We start from the raw sequence: 18,322 nt of genomic DNA on the forward strand, positions 1-18,322 counted from the left end.
ATAGCCTTCAAGGGCCAGGGTACATTGGGTCGAGACCATCTGCCCAGTTGAGAAGAGGGTAGGTCTGTGTGGAGTCTCCTTAAGGTTCCTGGGTTCTGTGTGTCAGGCAGTGGACACCTTTGAACAAGCTAACTACAAGACAGCACTAATCTTTCTCTTGCTTTTTTTCCCCTTTGCTTAGCTCTGCCAGTTCTTCAGGCTGGTTCTGGCCTCCCTCCAGTGAACACCAGAGACCAAGAGATGGCAGCTGGGTTCCTTTCAGCTGGACCCCAGGTGAGCTGTACTTCTGCCTTTCTGACGTTGCTTTGAATGAGATTCCCCAAAGTTTCCCTGCACAACAAAGCGCCGCCCACAAGTTGAATTATTGTACCTTTCTTGTTCTGATGGATATGATAGCTTTGTTTTCTCCACTTTGTCATCCTGATTTGTTGAGTTGAGCCTTATGCCTTAGGGCCCAGGCATGAGGCTCAATTCAGTTGATTTTATTGCTCTGTGACTTTTTTTTTTAATTGACTCTGTATTACTTTTTACTGAGGAGGAAGACATTATTGATAGAAACCCCATAAGCCTGATCTAGGCAGTGGTGGTCCATCAGGAAATCAATACCCTTTGTAGATCATCTTTATGGGTACTTTTGCTGCTGCTTTTCCTTGGGATCCTCTCCTCCTCCCGCGTCAGCAGGAATGTAGCTGACTCAGGGTTGGAGACTCCCTGGAACACTGAGCAGAGTGTTCCCTCTGGCCTCTACCCCGACTACACCAAGATGTGGCCTTGTTTGATTTCTTTGCCTGCCACAAATGGGGGTAATGAGCACAGTTGGGGCACTCTTGTCATGTCTACTCTGTGTTGAATGTTACCAGAGAGGTGGGAGATTTCCAGTGTGGCACCTTTTTGAAGGGGACAGTGAGTGTTTTGTTTTTTATTTTGAGAGAGAGAGAGAGAGAGCAGGGAAGGGGCAGAGAGAGAGGGAGAGATTGAGAATCCCAAGCAGGATTCTGCATTCAGTGTGGAGTCCAGCGCAGGGCTCGATGTGGGGCTCGAACACATGAATCATGAGATCATGACCTGAGCTGCAATCAAGAGTTGGATGCTTAACCAACTGAGCCACCCAGGTGTCCCAGAGACAGTGAGTTTTAAAGTGAAGAGTCCTTATAGAAGGAAGGTAGAAGGAAAGGGGTCGTTTGCCAGAAAAAAATGATGACTCAAATCTGGTCTAGCTAAAGCACTGTTTGGGCAAGTTTTATGCCTGTACCATTTCCTGTTCCTGTTTCCCTAGCATGTGTTTTGGAGGAGATGAAGGATGATAGCATGTTTTAATTTTTCCAGACCCTCTTTTTTGCCATAATAGTTCTTCATGGTGTTGTGGATGATAGTGAATTTATTTTATTTTATTACTATTTTTTTAAATGTTTATTTTAGAGAGAGACAGAGAATGTGCGTGTGCACAAGCAGGGGAGGGACAGAGAGAGAGGGAGACACAGAATCTGAAGCAGGCTTTGCACTGTCAGCTCAGAGCCTGATGTGGGACTCAAACCCACGACTGTGAGATCATGATCTGAACTGAAGTCAGTTGCTTAACTTACTGAGCCACCCAGGCGCCCTATACTGAATTTATTTTAATACAGTATTGTTCTTAAGACAAGGCCTGCCCAAATATTTACTTCCCTTTGAGGGAAGATCAGTTTTAGATGAAGGGATAAATAGCTCTGGGTCTTGATCAAGCTTGAGGATTGAGTGGAGGCAATTGAAAAGCGGGAATTAGGTGTTGTGGTTGTTAGGGTACAACCTAGGTGTCTGCAGCAGAGACTCGGAAATATAGGAGCTCAGACAAGTCCATTATTTCCCTGTCATTAAACTATCAAGAGGTAGGGACTTGTGCTCCCAAGACCATCTAGGGTTCTGGTTCCTTCTGCCTTCTTGCTCTGTTCTTCCCTAGAGTATTATCCCTGTGTTTGCTTCCGCTTTTAGACTCTTCCTACTTTGGGATTATTTCTTTATCCATAGCACTCTTCTGTTGTTTCAGGGGTTGGGACCATTTAAAGATATGACTCTGGCCTTCCCTGAGGAGGAGTGGAGACATGTGACCCCAGCCCAGATAGACTGTTTTGGGGAATATGTGGAACCCCAGGACTGTGGGGTCTCACCTCCAGGTAAGACTGTTTCCATCCCAAAGGTAAGAAACTGAGGAGTTGTGAAAGTTACAGGTTGGAGTTCTTGCCCTTGCCCCAGATTTCAGAACCTGGTGCTACCAACAAAAGAAGGCAAGTAAATGGGTCCAAGGAAAGAGTGTGGACCCAGGGTTTAAGGAGCCGGGCATGTGCTTTCTTGTCGGGAGAGGAACCAGCGAGGGGGCAAGAAAACACAAGGTAGTTGTACTGGCTGTGATGAGACAGGTTGGTCATTAGGATTCCTGGAGCACCTATTCTGTCTCTGACTGAAGAGTACCCACGCAGGCTTGAAAGCAAAAGACGATCTTGTGTCTCGTTCCCTCAGCAGGGATTTATTGAGTGTCACTCAGGCACCGGCTCTAACTTTGCAGCTTTGTGTTGGGGCAGGACTAACGGTAGGGAAGGCTTCGGAGCACCAGGCGTGTGTACAGAGAATGCCCAGCTGCTCGATGTGGGCCCCTGTCACAGAGCAAGCAGAGCCTGGGCTGGGTCTGTCTCAGGTGGTGGCCAGGTTTTACCTGGGGTTGGAGCTGGAAGGGTGAGCCCATGATGCATATGGAAAGTGCTCACAGGAGGAGGAGCAGCAAGAGAAGGAGGAAGAGTGAGCCTGGTGAAGTACAGGGAGAGGCCCTGGCGGGGAAGCCGGGGAGGGCACTGCAGGGGCTGGAGACTGCCGGAGTGGTGGTATCTCTGCAGGTTGGAGAGGGAGAGGAAAAGAAACGTGAGTGGGAACAACCCTTTCCTCTGTTCCCTCTGCTTTTCTTTTCGTAACTTTTTGAGTATGTGCTGACTGCTCATCTGTCCTGACTCCACCCCATCTGGCATTTTTCCATCTTGAAATATGTTGAGGGATAAATGACAGTATCACTGTACTGCCTTTAGCGCATGAGAGAACTGGTCCTGGCTCCACCACTTACTGTGACCTTTCTGGGCTTCCGTTTCTTCAGTCGCAAAATGGGGACATTCACAGAGCTTTCATGGCGTCGTGAGGATTAAGTGAGATGATAAATCTTAGCATTTGGTGAATATGATAGTGTTAGATACTTTTATTAGCTATACAAATATTATTCCTTTATGAGTCAGTCAACATTCATTTATTCACCCAAAAATATTTTTTTGGTATTGTGGCCAGTACTCTGCCAGTCACTATGAAGAGTTAAAGTCCCTTGCCTTTGCGATCTTAGCAGTTCATATGAAGAGTCCAAATGCACGGAATAATGATCAGTATGGAGTAGTGTAAGGGGCCCTAGAGGAGGGGCTCAGGAGACCTGGGTCCAGGACAGGGTTGTCACACCATGGCAGTGATGTGAGTGGCCAAAGGATGCCGACATGTGTTACAAAGAGATGTAAGACTTCTTTTTTTATTAAAAACAATTATTAAAAAATGTTTATTTGTTTTTGAGAGAGAGAGACAGAGACAGAGTGGGAGTGGGGGGAGGGGCACAGAGAAAGGGAGACACAGAATTCGAAGCAGGCTCCAGGCTCTGAGCTGTCAGTACAGAGCCCGACATGGGGCTTGAACCTATGAACTGTGAGATCATGACCAGAGCAGAAGTTGGACGCCTAATTGACTAAGCCATCCAGGCGTTCTGAGATATAAGACTTCTGTAGATGGTAGAGGATGTGGAAACCTTCAGACATAACCATGCGGTTCAGGACCTCTTGCAACACAGCTGAGATGGTGGGGATACCAATATTCTAGTGCCTTGATGCCCCCAGGGACCCTCTGCTGGTGATGCTGCTGTGTGTTGGAATGATTCTGCCCTCTTATTCCAGAGGATTTTTATACCTGCCCTGCCCCCTGTCCCTGCCATCTGACTGTTCTAGAGACTCTGGTTGTATTCTTGTGCTGTTCTCACTGTTTCAAACAACCCAAGCACTTCCATAAGCATTTATGCGGAGTCTGGGTGGGCCAAGGTCCATTTCCCACGCATACTGTCTACTGGCTGTCTCAACCTTCAGGTCTTCCTGTGATTTATTCCCATGTACTTGTGGCTCCTGCATTGATAGCTGTTTTGGATTAGGCCTGAGAAACTAGAATTCTATGATACATAATACCTAGCACATACTCACATCTCCCCAGGGTCCAGCTAAGACTCGTGCATTGCATTTAGTGTCAGTTTTACTATTCGTAACACCTGAAAACTGGAAATTACCCAAATGAATATCAGTCAAGTTCATAAATAGATTACAATATATCCTGACAGTGTCATACCAATGAAAAAGAACATAGTGTGATTATAGCTACATTCCATAATATGGGTGAATCTTACAAGGATAATAATGAGCAGAAGCATCCAGAAACAGTATTTGAATCCACTACACAAAGTTCAAGACCAGGTAAAAGTCCTTTATGCTGATAAAAGTTTGAATAGCATGTTAGCCAGGGGGCGGCAGAATATAGTCACTGGAGGGGCTGGGAGAGGGCTTTCTGGATACTGGTAGTTTCTTGAACTGGATGCTTTTTATATAGTTGTGTTCATTATGAAAATTCTTTGAATTCTACAGTTATGTTTTGTGCATCTTTACTTTCATGGAAAGTTTATAGAAGAATCTGTTAGAGGTGACAGCTGTGTCCTTCATATTTGTTTAGATTAGGCATGTGATGTTTTTCTTTTTGTGTTTTAACGGCCTTACCTGAAAGGACCCTTTCTGTGCCTAAGTGCTGCTTGTCATTTTTGTCTCTTTCTCTCTCCTTTTTTTTTTTTAAGATTTTATTTTTAAGTAATTTCTGTACCCAATGTGGGGCTTGAGCTCACAGCCCTGAGATCAAGAATCACATGCTATATTGACTGAGCCAGGTACCCCTCCTCTCTTTTTTTCTGTCTTGGCTCTTTTGCTTCCTAGGGCCTTCCCTTTTGTTCACCTTCCCTTCAGCCTGTTCTGTAAACAATTGTTCTGTTAATTTAGAGAGAGTGAAACAGGGATCAGAGAAAGAACTAGGAGGGTTGAGGCATTTCAGCAGCATTCACGTGCATTTCAGTCTGGTAGAAGTCAGTGACAGACCGGATTCATTCATTCATCCAGTAGTTAGTAAGCCTGTGACAGTCTCCCAGGAGACCCAGATTAATAAAATCTGGTTAGGTGGAGGGAGGAACGGGGGCAGGGACCATGTGCTGAGCAAGTTTATGGAGGCTATGGAGAACTCCCAAGTAGCCCACCTGGAATAAGCTGGAATAGGTTTATAATCTCTAGGGCAGGGAGAACACCTTGAGGAATGTAAAATGGCATTTTCAACAAGGTCGTGTATAAATAAGTGCACAATAAACAAAGTGCTAATTCAGTATAAATGTGCTGAAGAGACATAGCTAAGAGAGTAAGCAGGGAATGTTTCTTCAAGGAGATCATTGAGTTAGATTTAGAAGGAAATACAAGTCTGAGTTAGAAAATTAACTGAGAGCACATTAAGATTTGGCAGACTATTCTGTAAAAAGATATGGAGAGTTTTAGCTCAGGTTGCTACAATAGAATATTATAGGCCAGTGACTTAAAACAACAAATATTTATTTCTCCGAGTTCTGGAGGCTGAGAAGTTCAAGATCAAGGTTCCTGTAGATTCAGTGTCTGGAGAGCGCCCTCCTCCTGGCTTGCACCTGGCTGCCACCTCACTGTCTTCACATGGCAGACAGAGTGAGATTGTGGGATTGAGGGATCTATCCTGTGTCTTTGCCTCTCCCATCATGAGGGATCATGCTCACATGATTTCTGTGCTAAGAGCTCTGGTTTCCCTTCCTCTTTTTATAAGGACACTGATCCCATCATGGGGGCTCCACCCTAATGACTGTACCTTATAACTTCCTGAACAGCCCATCTCCTGATATCATCACGTTGGAGCTTAGGTTTTCAACCTATGAATTTGGGGAAGACACAAACATTCAGTCAGTAACAAAGTGGGAAAAGGTAAAGTGAAGTCTGGTTTTAGAGTCCATGAAAGAAAACTGTATTGAGGTTATTGGTCAAAGGGAAAAAGAAAGAACTGTTAATGGGACATCTTTAGAAGCCAAGTTCTAACCTAGAACTTTACTTTCATAACTGCTACAGAATTAGCTTGTATCTCCTTTGTCCTGTAGGCATTGGGAGCAAAGAAAAAGAGTCTAAAACCCAGCAGGCAGACCTCAAGGGGTCGCTTGCTCGGGTGACGGCAGAGAGGTTTGGGGAAGCCACGCTCCAGAGCCCTGAGCTTGGAAGAACCTGTGAGCAGGAGCCCAGTAGCTCTGTGGGAAACATGCCAGGGCCACCTCCTCCTCAGCATGGTGTCCTACCCCTGCCCGATGACCTCAAGACCCACAGCTCCTTTTGGAAGCCTTTTCAGTGCCCCGAGTGTGGAAAAGGCTTCAGTCGGAGCTCAAATCTTGTCAGACACCAGCGAACCCATGAAGAAGAGAAATCCTATGGGTGTGTCGAGTGTGGGAAGGGGTTCACCTTGAGAGAGTACCTCATGAAGCACCAGAGAACCCACCTGGGAAAGAGACCCTATGTGTGCAGTGAGTGCTGGAAAACGTTCAGTCAGAGGCACCACCTCGAGGTCCACCAGAGGAGTCACACAGGGGAGAAGCCTTACAAGTGTGGTGACTGCTGGAAAAGCTTTAGCCGGAGGCAGCATCTGCAGGTGCATCGGAGAACTCACACAGGGGAGAAGCCCTACACTTGTGAGTGCGGCAAGAGCTTCAGCAGGAACGCAAACCTGGCTGTGCACCGGCGAGCCCACACCGGGGAGAAGCCGTATGGGTGCCAGGTGTGTGGGAAGCGGTTCAGTAAAGGGGAGCGATTGGTCAGACACCAGAGGATCCACACTGGGGAGAAGCCCTACCACTGTCCAGCCTGCGGGAGGAGCTTCAACCAGAGGTCCATCCTCAATCGGCATCAGAAAACTCAGCATCGCCAGGAGACCCTGGCACAGTAAGGATGCACCTTTTTTACGAAAGGAAGGTGCTGAAAGGTGTAGGACCTTTCAGGATCGCCAAGTGGAGGGAGATCCCATTGGAGGATGCATTCGTCTTTCCTCACTGAAGGGCTTTGAGGAGGGAGTGGTAGAATGATAGGGTGCAGAAAGGCACTTTGACCCATTTTCTTTCCATTTGTTGTCAAACAGAAGCAAGGCGATGCCTGATTTATTTTGAGTTTCCAGAGAGCACAGCTCCTCACGTCTCTTATCCAAGTGGTGCAAACTGTTTTTTACTGTCTTTTGGGAAATTACATCCTGAACTTCAGTTCAGGTTGAAGTTTTTCTCCTTCATTGGGATGTCATGTATGCCTCGAGCAAGTCTGACAAAGTTTTGTCCCATGTTGGCAAGTTACACCTCATTGTGATGAGGGCTGTATCGACCTGCAAAATCATTAGTTCAGACTCTGCCTCTCTTCTTTTCCATTTAACAAGTATTTATTGAACAGCTACTGTGTCTGGTGCTGGGAGCACAGTGGTGAATGAGGCACCTGAGATGTGAGCCTCCTGGAACTGGTGATTTAGCAGTGGAAACACACACAGAACCATTAATAGCTCCAGACATTCTAAGTTATGTTTGTGGTACGTGCTGTTTGAGAGGGTAGTCTTCTTCTGGTGCTCACTCGTTCTGCCCTGCCACTCAGGTGCTGGATCTTCCCCTCCCTAGTTAGGATCTCTCAGGCAGCCTTGTTTATTTTACTTTATTTTTACCCCCTTTGTCTCTGTAACAGCATACCCTCATTTGTATAGTTTCCCCATTATTCCTTGTACTGTAACAACTATCCACCCATCCAGTAGGAAATTAATATTTTGCTATTGATTACCGAATAAACATGAAAGTATTTTAAAAAGTGTTCAGTTCTATATAAAGATCTAATTAAATAAATCTGAAAGATGAACTATTAATGCACTGTATTTGATGGCATTTTACAGCATATAAGATGCTTTTTTTTCTATTTTCACTTTATCATTCCACACGTATTTATTGAGGCCCAACAGTGTGCCAGGAACTCTTAGGTGCTTGCCATATATCAGTAAATAAAATGGGAAAAGTCCCTGACCTCGTGGAGCCTATGTTTTAGTGAATATATTTGATCTTCAGAACCTCCTAAGGGTGGAACCCATGGGTACTCCCATAAACTCTCTGGACCCGGGATCTGAGCCTTTGTCCTTGGTCCTTGTCAGTGTCTTGCCTTGAAATGCATTCGCCACCTACCTCTTGCTACCGGATAGTCTCTGTCAATACATCTAGATCCTTGTCATCTGAGAGGCTCTCAGTTGCCAACTAGGACTGATGAGGTAGTAGCAATGTGTTTTACATAAGTGCCGATTCAAGCAAAATAGAGATGTTTGTAGGCATTTAAAAATACTTAATGAGAAGATACAGTGTTTGTACTGTTTACACTTTCTTATTTTGCCATCACTAAAAGGTTTCCTTTCTGTTTAAAATTCTGTTTAAAATATCTGTGTAATGAGCATGGACTACAATGCAGTGTTGTTGTAGTGCTATGCTTTCAAATGCTGGACGCTGGGTGAGTTTGTTTTTTGTTGACATGGTACTATAATTATAAGATGTGATTTGTTTTGTGGTGCCTTTTAATATTAGATTCTTTTACTCTAAGGTTTTTTTCTCCCCATTTTTTTATTGTAAATCAGATAAATGATGACTTCACAGTTGTATTACTCAGTCTACTTTGAAACACATTATTTTATCACATATTTCTTAGATAACTATGGTAGATAGCCATGATGTTTAATTTTGATTTAGCAGATGATTTCCTGGCCTCTCTACTGTCTCCATGAGCCTCTAGTAGCCAGGCCATAAATGTATCTGAGATGTCATCCACTATCTGAGACACTAGGCTGCTTCTCCTTAGCAGTGTTGTGATCCAGATGCAGAATCAGCTCTTTTTTCCCCACTTCCCAGACAAGCTTGGCAAAGCTTATAGCCAGCTAGCAGCCAAACCCAGGGAAAGGCTTTTCATGAGTCTCTGGCTTCTGGTCTGTAGGACCTGGGGGCTGACCTGGCTTGAGCTTGGCCTTCTCTAGGAGGTCCATATTCCAAAGCTAGGTGAGGAGTGTTGGGCCACTACAGGCTGGGAGTTGCTTATCAGTGGTCTTTCTGTTTACCTGAATTAAATGGTTAGATCTTTTTGATAATATGCTTAGCCAAATAGGACTGTGGGTTTTCAGCCAGTTGGAATCTCTTCAGAGAAACTCAGGTAGGAGCCAGGCCTTGCTTTTTTTCTTGGGCGCCTGTATCTGCTTTGAGACCAAAGTTTATGGATGATGCCTCAAACAGCCTCAAAAAATTTTTTCCATGGAATTTTAGTAGCATGTATTTTTGTTATGTATTCAAATGTTAAATACTTTTCTGTATTTTTCTATTTAGAGATTTTTTTATAATAGAAAATTTCAGACATATATAATGAATCCCTATGTATTCATTATTTGGCTTTACCCATTGTAAACTCCTAGCCGATCTTGTTTTATTTCTATACCCTTTTCCCTGTCTTCCTACCCTACTGAAGTATTTCCAAACAGCTCCCAAATACTGTCTATAAATATTTCAGTGTGTACCTCTGAAAGGTAAGAACTCCTTGAGGGACGCCTGGGTGGCTCAGTCAGTTAAGTGTCCAACTCTTGATTTTGGCTCAGGTCATGACCCCACAATTCGTGAGATCAAGCCCCGCGTTGAGCTCTGTGTTGACAGCGTAGGGCCTGCTTGGGACTCTCTCTTTTCCTCTTTCTCTGTCTCTCTCTGCTCTTTCCCTGCTCGCACTTGCTCTCTCAAAATAAACTCTTTGCAAAAGAAAACCCACAATACTATTATCATACCAATAAAAATAATTTCGTAATTTGCAATTGTTTTCTTAAAAAGCACATGCTTTTAAAAAGTTTATTTGAATTAGGATCTAAATAAGATGCATAAATTGTAATTGGTTGCTTTGTCTTCTAAGTCTTACAATGTATAATTCCTATTCTTTTTTCTCTTGAAATTCATTCATGGAAGCAACTGCATTTATTTATCCTGTAGAATTTCTTGTCTTTGAATTTTGCTGTTTGCATATCCATGACGTTATTTAATATGTTTTTTTGCCCTCTGTGTTAACCAAAAACTTAAAGGAGTAACCAAATTCATTTCTTGTATTTTGGCAAGAACACATTATAGATGATGGCATGTCTGGTTGTTTCTCTCTGATGTTAGGATCCTAGATGTATTTATTTCATAAATTCTATAAATGATTCATTTATTAGCTGGAATGCTTCTGTCAGAAATTTTTCCTCATTAACCATTAGGTTTCTTAGATAGAGTTCATACAGGAAAGGAAATGCTTGATTCGTCTTTTTGCCTGTTTTCACAATAATGATCTGGTTGCTTTGTTTTCTGTAATTGTGATAGGTATTTTTTCAATCAGAATACATTCATGGATTTTGGATTTACAGCCAGTCCACTGTACTTCTTGATGCTCAGATCATTTCACTTTTGGTCATTGGGAGCCTTTTCAACTTGCCTCCTGATTCCTTTTGACATAACTCTAATCATTTTTGATAGCTTCTTTATTTTCTGATAGGACAGGATGTTGCAAACTCCTCTTGTACATTTCCTGCTCCCTTTGAGAGTGAAGAGAAGTGCTATTAATTATGCCAGGACAATATTGCAAAGTGGGACTCCAGGACAGACCGGGATATTTGGTCACCTTATATACAGCCCTCATTGTGTGTGATTGGGTGTCTGTGGTTTCTTCACCCAACTATAATGTTGGGCAGTTTCAGGGCTGGCAGGTAGTGTGTCCCATGCTGCTGTGATAATGAAGAGTGCCACTCCAAGGGGTATGACCTTTGTAAGAGAAACCCCTTTTTATACCTTGGGTGGTGACTTTCTGCCCAAGGTCTGTCCTGGGGAGCTATTGCATTAAACATTTGCTTTTCAAAATGTATGCCATGAATATTATCAGCAGCCTGATTAACTATATTTCAGTACTTTCAGGTCCTCTTTTATTCCAGCCTAGGGGCAATTTGAAGAGCCCTTGTTTCTTAAAAAGTAAGTTGGTTTCAAGTTCATCATGCAACACAGGCTGACTTTATCTACTTCTGAGGTGAGGAAAGTAACTATCAGGAACATGTTTCTCTAGAGTCTACTTGCCCTTTTATTTTTTTATTTGTATTCTATTTTTAATTTTTTTTTGAGAGAGCGTGTACATGAACGAGCATGTGAGTGGGGGAGTGGCAGAGAGGGGGAGTGAGAGAATCCCAACCAGGCTCCACACTGGCATTACAGGGCTGATACGAAATTCAAGATCATGACCTGAACTAAAATCAAGAGTTGGATGCTTAACTGACTGAGCCATCCAGGAGACCTGGTACTTGTTCTTTTACAATTTAGCCAGTTTCTCAGCCTCTGCACTACTAATATTTTGTGCCAGGTAGTTCTTTGTTTTTGGAGGCTGTCCTGGCTGTTTTGTGCATCAACCTACTACATGCTAGTAACACTCCCCAGTCATAACAACTAAGGAGGTTTCCAGACATTTCCAAATGTCCCCTGGGTGGCAAAATTGACCCTTGCTGAGAATCACTGCTTGTAACATTCAGGATAATTGCTGTTGCGAATGAGATGTTTTGTTTTTTTCTAATTTAAATTTTAGTTAGCCAACATAGAATACAATATTGATTTCAGGAGTAGAATTTATTGATTCATCACTTAGAGCATGCAGTGCTCATTACAACTGCTCTTCTTAAGTACCCATCATTCATCTAGCCCATTCCCCCCCCCCCCCCCCCCCATTAACCCTCAGTTTGTTCTCTATCTTGTTAAGTAGTTGGTTTAGTGAAAGAAAGGACTGGCATTTCAAGGACTAGAGCTATTTCCTGCTAAGCTTAATACCCCAGCCTAACTTTCTAGAGAACAAAGTTTTACTAGAGATCACTGGGATTAAATGTAGTATTGCCATGTAGAGCCAAGAGCTATTGAGATAGAATCTCAGGATAGAGGTGTGGAAACTCTAAAACCTAGGTGGTTTCTATGCAGGCAACCTGGCTTATTGCTTTGGGTTCTTTTCAGGCAAGCACCTGCCACAGAGCCTCTATATCACAGAGAACTTTTGCTTGGGGCCTAGATTCGCCTTTCCCAGTAAATGCATGTGTGTAGTGGGGGCCACTTAAACTCAATGCAGCCAATGCCAGCCTTTTTTCCTTCATAGTAAGGTCCTCAAGGCACACAGTAGACAGTAAATATTTCAATGAAAGTTCTGGATTTCTGCCTTTTTTAGTAGCTAGAATGGTCATAAGAGTGCCTGAGGAAGAAACATGACATCGCATTGCCCCTAGTGGCCCTTCTGATATGGCTGACATCTCTAGCTGTTGTGCTACCAACTGCAGTCACATCGAATTCACTTAGAAATGCCATAAGCCAAAGAAATTCACTGGGGCTTCCTACAATTTTGTATTCCTATCTTATTTTTTTCCTTTTATCTCAGTTTCTGAAGGACACATTTCTAAAGATTTATCATGTCCAACCTATCCCCAGTATTGACACATTTCAATAAAAAATTTCAGTAAAAATTTGTTCACGACAGGGAGGGCGGGCAACGTTCTCCCTTGTGTTTGTTGCTGGGAATCTGAACTGCTAAGAGTGAGGATGGAGAGGGTTGGGGAAGGCAGGTGTTGTCCCTTGATAAACAGAGGGACTTGGGAGGAGCAATTCCAGTTTCCTGGAAGGGTGAATGGGCTCCAGTAGAATGGCTGCCATTGCTGCCACATGCTGTAGCCATAGCTCTGTCATCTGAGTGGCCAGTGACCAGGAAATGGCCGTACTCCCAAGAGCTCACCTCATATGTTTTCCCTTCCTTAGTAAAAACCATAATCTCTGGAAAAGGTAGTAGATTAACCTTTAGATAGATTGGAAACAAAGAGGTGGCACAAGTCTATACCTTGTGACTCCCACCTCTGGGAGCTATTTGAGTATTATGTTATCTCTGTGTCTGTGAAACAGTTGAGGACAATCTGATCTACATCACCTAGAGATTTCATTGACTCCTGCAAAAGCTCAGCCTATTGTATGAACAGGAAAAGTAGAATGAACAATAAGTGGTTTCTCATCAAGAGCCAGTCTTCTTACTAGGTTTCTCCAGTCTTTAAGGGTTCCTGCTGCCTGAACTGAGGTGCTAATGGAAGGACTGGAAAGTAAGAGATGGAAAAAATCCCAGCACTTAAAACAGTGTGGAACTCATTTGTAAATAGACCAATGGAATAGCAGGAAAGTTTGAGAAATAGCCCTGGCTCTGTACTGAAGAGGTTAATTTTTTTAAAAGTCACATTGGTATAATTGGATAGCTATTTGGAGAAAGATAGAAATAGACCCACTTCTCACATCATATCCAAGAGTGAATTCCAGATGTATCAGGGATGTAACTAAAAAATGAAACTACCCAAGTACCAGAAGACACTGTGGATGAATTCCTCTAAAACATGGGTTCAGGGAAAAGACTTTAAAACTATGGCTTAAAATCCAGATGCACTAAAAGAAAAGATTGGTGCATTCCTACATAAATATTTTGAGAATTTCTGAATGGCAAAAACCATAAGCAAAGACAAATGACAAGTTGGGAGAAAATAGTTGCAACATAACACAAAGTTCCAGTATTTCTAGTATATGAAGAACTTTGTAAAAAAATGAGTTAACCCCCCAAACAAAACAACCCCACTGAAAAATTGATAAACTAGAGGTCACAAAAAAAGATACCGAAATGGCTATTAATGATATAAAAAGATGTTCACCTTCACTCAAAATAAACTCCAATTAAAACTGCACTGAGAGATTTCTTTTCCATCACATTGGCCAAAATTCCAAAGCTTGACAATACACACTATTGATGAGTTTGTGGGGAAACAAACAGGAATTCTTACCCTTTGCTAGCAGAATGCAAAATAGTGCAGCCTCATGTGGGGGAGAATTTAGTAATAGCTAACAAAATTATGGATGAATTTACTGTAAAGATATCCCTCTAACAATATGAAAATACACATGCACAACATTATTCATTACAGCATTCTTACTGCAAAAAATACTGGAAACTGCATAAATATCCAAGATAGGTGATTGAAAAAATTATGACACATCCACACAATGTAGTATTGTGCAAATTTTAAAAACATCATGGGGCATCTAGGTCGCTCAGTGGGTTAAGCATCTGATTCTTGGTGTCGGCTCAGGTTATGATCTCATAGTTTGTGAGTTCAAGCTCCACATTGGGCTCTGCGCTGGCAGCATGGAGCCTCTCTTTCTCTCTCTCTCTGCCCCTCCTCCACTCCCACTGTCTCTGTCTCTCTCAAAATGAATAAATACACTTTAAAAAAGTAAAAAACATTGGGTCAGTTTTCACAATTGGAATATGAATCTGGCTTAGGTAGAATCATATCAATGTTAAATGTACTAATGTTGATAATTGTGTTGTGGTTATGTAAGAGAATATCCCTGTTCTTAGGAAATACACACTGAAAAATTTAAGGATAAAGGACCATTGTGTATATGTGAGGAGGGGGAGGAAGGAGGAAGAAGAGGGAAGAAAAGAAACAAGGTAAAAATGTTAAGGATAAGTTAATCCAGGTAAAGGGATATATGGATACGTTGTACTATTGTCATTGTAATTTTTATGTAATTATTGAAAATTCTTGAAATTATTTTATTATAAAAATTTCAAGTGTTAAAAAAAAGAAGAACTAACATCATTTACTACTACTGACCGTGGGAGGAAAAGGGTCCCACGTACTTGTCCAATGATAATGGCCCTAAAGTGGGAGCAAGAGGGTGGCACAGCATATAGTTCACAAGATACACCAATTTAATCATACCTCATCTTGCTCAAGAGCTGCAGATTCATTCCCACATTTTTTTCACTGTGCATGGTGGGCCAAGCCTCCATGCAGTGAATGAAGCTGGTGTGGCAGCTTTCTTTTCGGTGTCTTCATCCATATTCTTGATTTTGTGTAGGTGTACTCACAAAATACTTTCCATTCAGCCTTTAGACTGGTCATTTGCTTCAGGCCTTGTGACCTCTACAGGTGCTTTCAGCCACATTATACCTCCTGCTGCAAATTAGGGATCATCTTCCCCAAACCTGCTGGCTTTAGCCCGTTGCTTCAGGGAGCATCTTTGGTCATTAATGCATGCTCTGGTTGATACATATGTACAGGTATCCCTGTGGGCATTCAATCTCACAGTGTTTTGGAATTATTTCATAATTTGTAATTTACTTGGTGCTTATGACAGACCTCTACAACAGTACAAAACTGATGGTCAAATAAATGAAATCTGGAGGGTTAACTGGTTTGAACAGCAATGAGTTAAAAGGGAAGAGTAAGCCTCATTGTAGAATTGTTGAATATGAAATAACAGAAAGGTTGTTAGATGTTGGGGACTGGTCTTTAGAAGGCAGGTCAGGGTTGAAAGCCTAGTTTTTTGGTGTGTTTTGTTTTGTTTTTTAGAGTCAGTGGGTATGCCAGAAATTAGGCTTTCTGGGTGCCTATCACACACCCCTAGTATGTGATAGAGTTTACCTACCATCCAGTGACCCTGGGTATACATCTAGAAGCTCCCCCAGTGCCAAGCCCTAGCAAACTTTGCAGGACCTCAGCTCCAGCCCACATCTAGTATCTTTACGCACGTTAGATCAGCAAGAGCTGTTATGCCTAGAGACCCATAACGTTCCAGTGTCCTCACTGGTCCCTGACTGCTCTGTCACCCCCTACTCCAAATGTGACCCTGATGCCTCTCTGGTAAATCCTACCTGGCTCTGATCATACCTCTACATTGAAGTACTTTATACTTCAGGAAACTCAGGGAAGGGGAGTAGTGGGACATGTAACTGGATTGTGTGGGGTTGGACTTTAGAAGATCATTTTCTCATAGAATAATGGCATCTGACTCAAAAGATCCAGTGTAGCAGATCTAGAAGTTAGTGATCCAGCTCCACTGTCTAAGAACTTTCCCTTGCTTTCCACGCTACTGCAGAGGATACTGCTGCCTCTGGGTGGTAGTCAACACTCAGTAAATCCAGCTATGTCAGCTTGCTCGGGTGTATTCACATCCTTGCTAGTGGTGGAGTTAGCAAGTCTTTGTCATACTTTGTGCTCAAGGTGAAAACTGTCCTTAGGATAGTCCAGATAGAGGTTTTGTTCTTTATGCTGTTAAGTTAATTAAAAACGGAGGCCATTAATTTGACTGAGGTAGTTCTAATGCCTTGGCAGCCTACATAAGCAACCCAAAACCTAAGTCTGTAAATGCCTCAAGGTTAAGAAATCAAAACATAAGGACAAACAGTCACAAACAGCCAACTGGGCTTTCTCATACAAGACAAATGTAAGCTCTAGCCAATCAAATGGTTTCCTTGCTTTGCTTCCTATCTTTTTACATGTCTTGCCACTACCTCCTGTGGATAGAGTGCTGCTAACCACTTCTGGTTTGATACTGCCTGATGGGACTCAGTTTTTGCTCAAACTTAACAATTTAAAAACGCTTCAGGTTATCTTTTAACAGTGCTTTTCAACAGAGATTCTCAAATTATTATCTGAAGACCACTTGACATCAAAATCCCCTGGGGAACTTTTTTTTTTTTTTAACATTTATTCATTTTTGAGAGAGAGAGATACAGAGCATGAGTGGGGAAGGGGCAGAGTGAGAGGGAGACATAGAATCAGAAGCAGGCTCCAGGCCCTGAGCTGTCAGCACAGAGCCTGACACGGGGCTCGAACTCACAGACTGCGAGATCATTACCTGAGCCGAAGTCGGACATTTAACTGACTGAACCACCCAGGTGCCCCTTGGGAAACTTTTAAAAACTGTATTTGTGGATGGAGTAGTGGTCCAAAGGGACCTAAGAATCTTCATTTTACCCAACTCCTCAGATGATAATAATGCACATAAATTTTAAGAATGGTAGCTCCATTGAGTAGAACACTGTGGCTTCACCAGAGCGCTCATTCAAACATTGGAACAGATCCTGAAGTTTACTCCCACCAGCCCAGAGCAAGTATGAGATGGCTCTAGGAAGGAACAGCAACGCATGACCTTCCATAGCAAAATGTTACTGTACTCCTCTCAGGTTGTAGCCATAACACACAAATTTCTTCAACAATACAGGACAGTTACATCCTGATGTCCCACTAGCAAAGTACTTTGTGAACTAACAGAACCAAATCTGTAAGTTGTTCTGAGATCTGTGTTGGCAAAAGATCTTTAACAGTATTCTTTTAAGTAAACTCTTTGTTCTGTATAACTACAGAGGAGGATTCAGAGTGCATTGAAGGCATTGATGGCGAGACCACTGAAATGATACAGGAGAGTTTGAGAAAGAGCACGGCTTCTGTGACTGAGAATCAGTCCTCATCCAGAAGTCGAGTTCAATAGTAGACTGGATTCTAGATCAGATCTCTGTTCAAGAAAAAAAAAAAAAGCCTTCCCTTTTGTTTTGTTTTTTTGAATGACGTGTTGTTTCCTCTTATTTTACCTTGACTTCTTAGTAAAATATCTTAAGATGTAATCCTTTTGTGCCTGACTAAAGTAAAGTGATGTTTTGATTTGTTGAAGGAAAAAGAAGATAAGGGGGAGAAAGATAAGGGAGGGGAAGACTAAGTGCAAGGCCGTTTGTAGATTTGGCTGTCTGTCACTTTGTTGGAAGAAGCCTTCACAAAGGACACATTTCCTTTATTATGTAGAGGTAGCAAAAATAATTCTCCTTATCTCATTCCACTGGATCTTTTCTCAGTATTGTATTTTATTTTATTTCATTTTATTTTATTTTATTTTATTTTATTTTATTTTATTTTTTATTTACTTTCCAGTGTAGTTTCAGGTGTACAATTTAGTGATTCAACTATTCCATACAAAAATACAAAATGTTTCACAAATTTGCATGTTATTCTTGTGCAGAGGCCATGCTAATCTTCTCTGTATGGTCCCAATTTTAGTCCTGGGAAGCTGTCAAAGTGAGCACTCTTTTCAGTTTTAATATCTATTTCCTTACCACCCTTCCATCCAAACTGTTCCAAACCTACTTTGTTTACATGGAGCTGACTCTAGGTGTCATCTAAGGGGAGATCCATTCCTATACTGTAATTTCTATAGACCATATCATGGTCAGAATAGCTCCATTCATACAGAACACACTGACATCTCAATATTGGATCTTTATTCAATATGTATTATATTACTGCA

The 18,322-nt window shown here is 42.2% G+C and overlaps 1 protein-coding gene and 1 non-coding gene across 4 annotated transcripts in view; one reads left to right on the forward strand and one right to left on the reverse strand.

Moving 5' to 3' along the window:
• Window positions 1-9,768, forward strand: part of ZSCAN25 (zinc finger and SCAN domain containing 25) — a 14,353-nt gene extending 4,585 nt beyond the window's left edge. For all 3 annotated transcript variants that reach the window (XM_042971978.1, XM_007081060.2, XM_007081061.3), the window contains 3 exons: window positions 182-273; window positions 2,024-2,150; window positions 6,239-9,768. In XM_042971978.1, coding sequence (XP_042827912.1) covers window positions 182-273; window positions 2,024-2,150; window positions 6,239-7,071 — 1,052 coding nt within the window. In that variant the 3' untranslated portion in view covers window positions 7,072-9,768. The remainder of the gene's footprint in view (window positions 1-181; window positions 274-2,023; window positions 2,151-6,238) is intronic.
• Window positions 9,769-17,992: 8,224 nt separating this feature from the next.
• LOC122234783 lies at window positions 17,993-18,101 on the reverse strand. Its single transcript, XR_006212735.1, has one exon. It is a non-coding gene; the product is annotated as a U6 spliceosomal RNA (small nuclear RNA).
• Window positions 18,102-18,322: the final 221 nt, after the last annotated feature.

Source organism: Panthera tigris, chromosome E3, assembly GCF_018350195.1.
Source record: "Panthera tigris isolate Pti1 chromosome E3, P.tigris_Pti1_mat1.1, whole genome shotgun sequence".
In the NCBI taxonomy this organism is placed as follows: domain Eukaryota; kingdom Metazoa; phylum Chordata; class Mammalia; order Carnivora; family Felidae; genus Panthera; species Panthera tigris.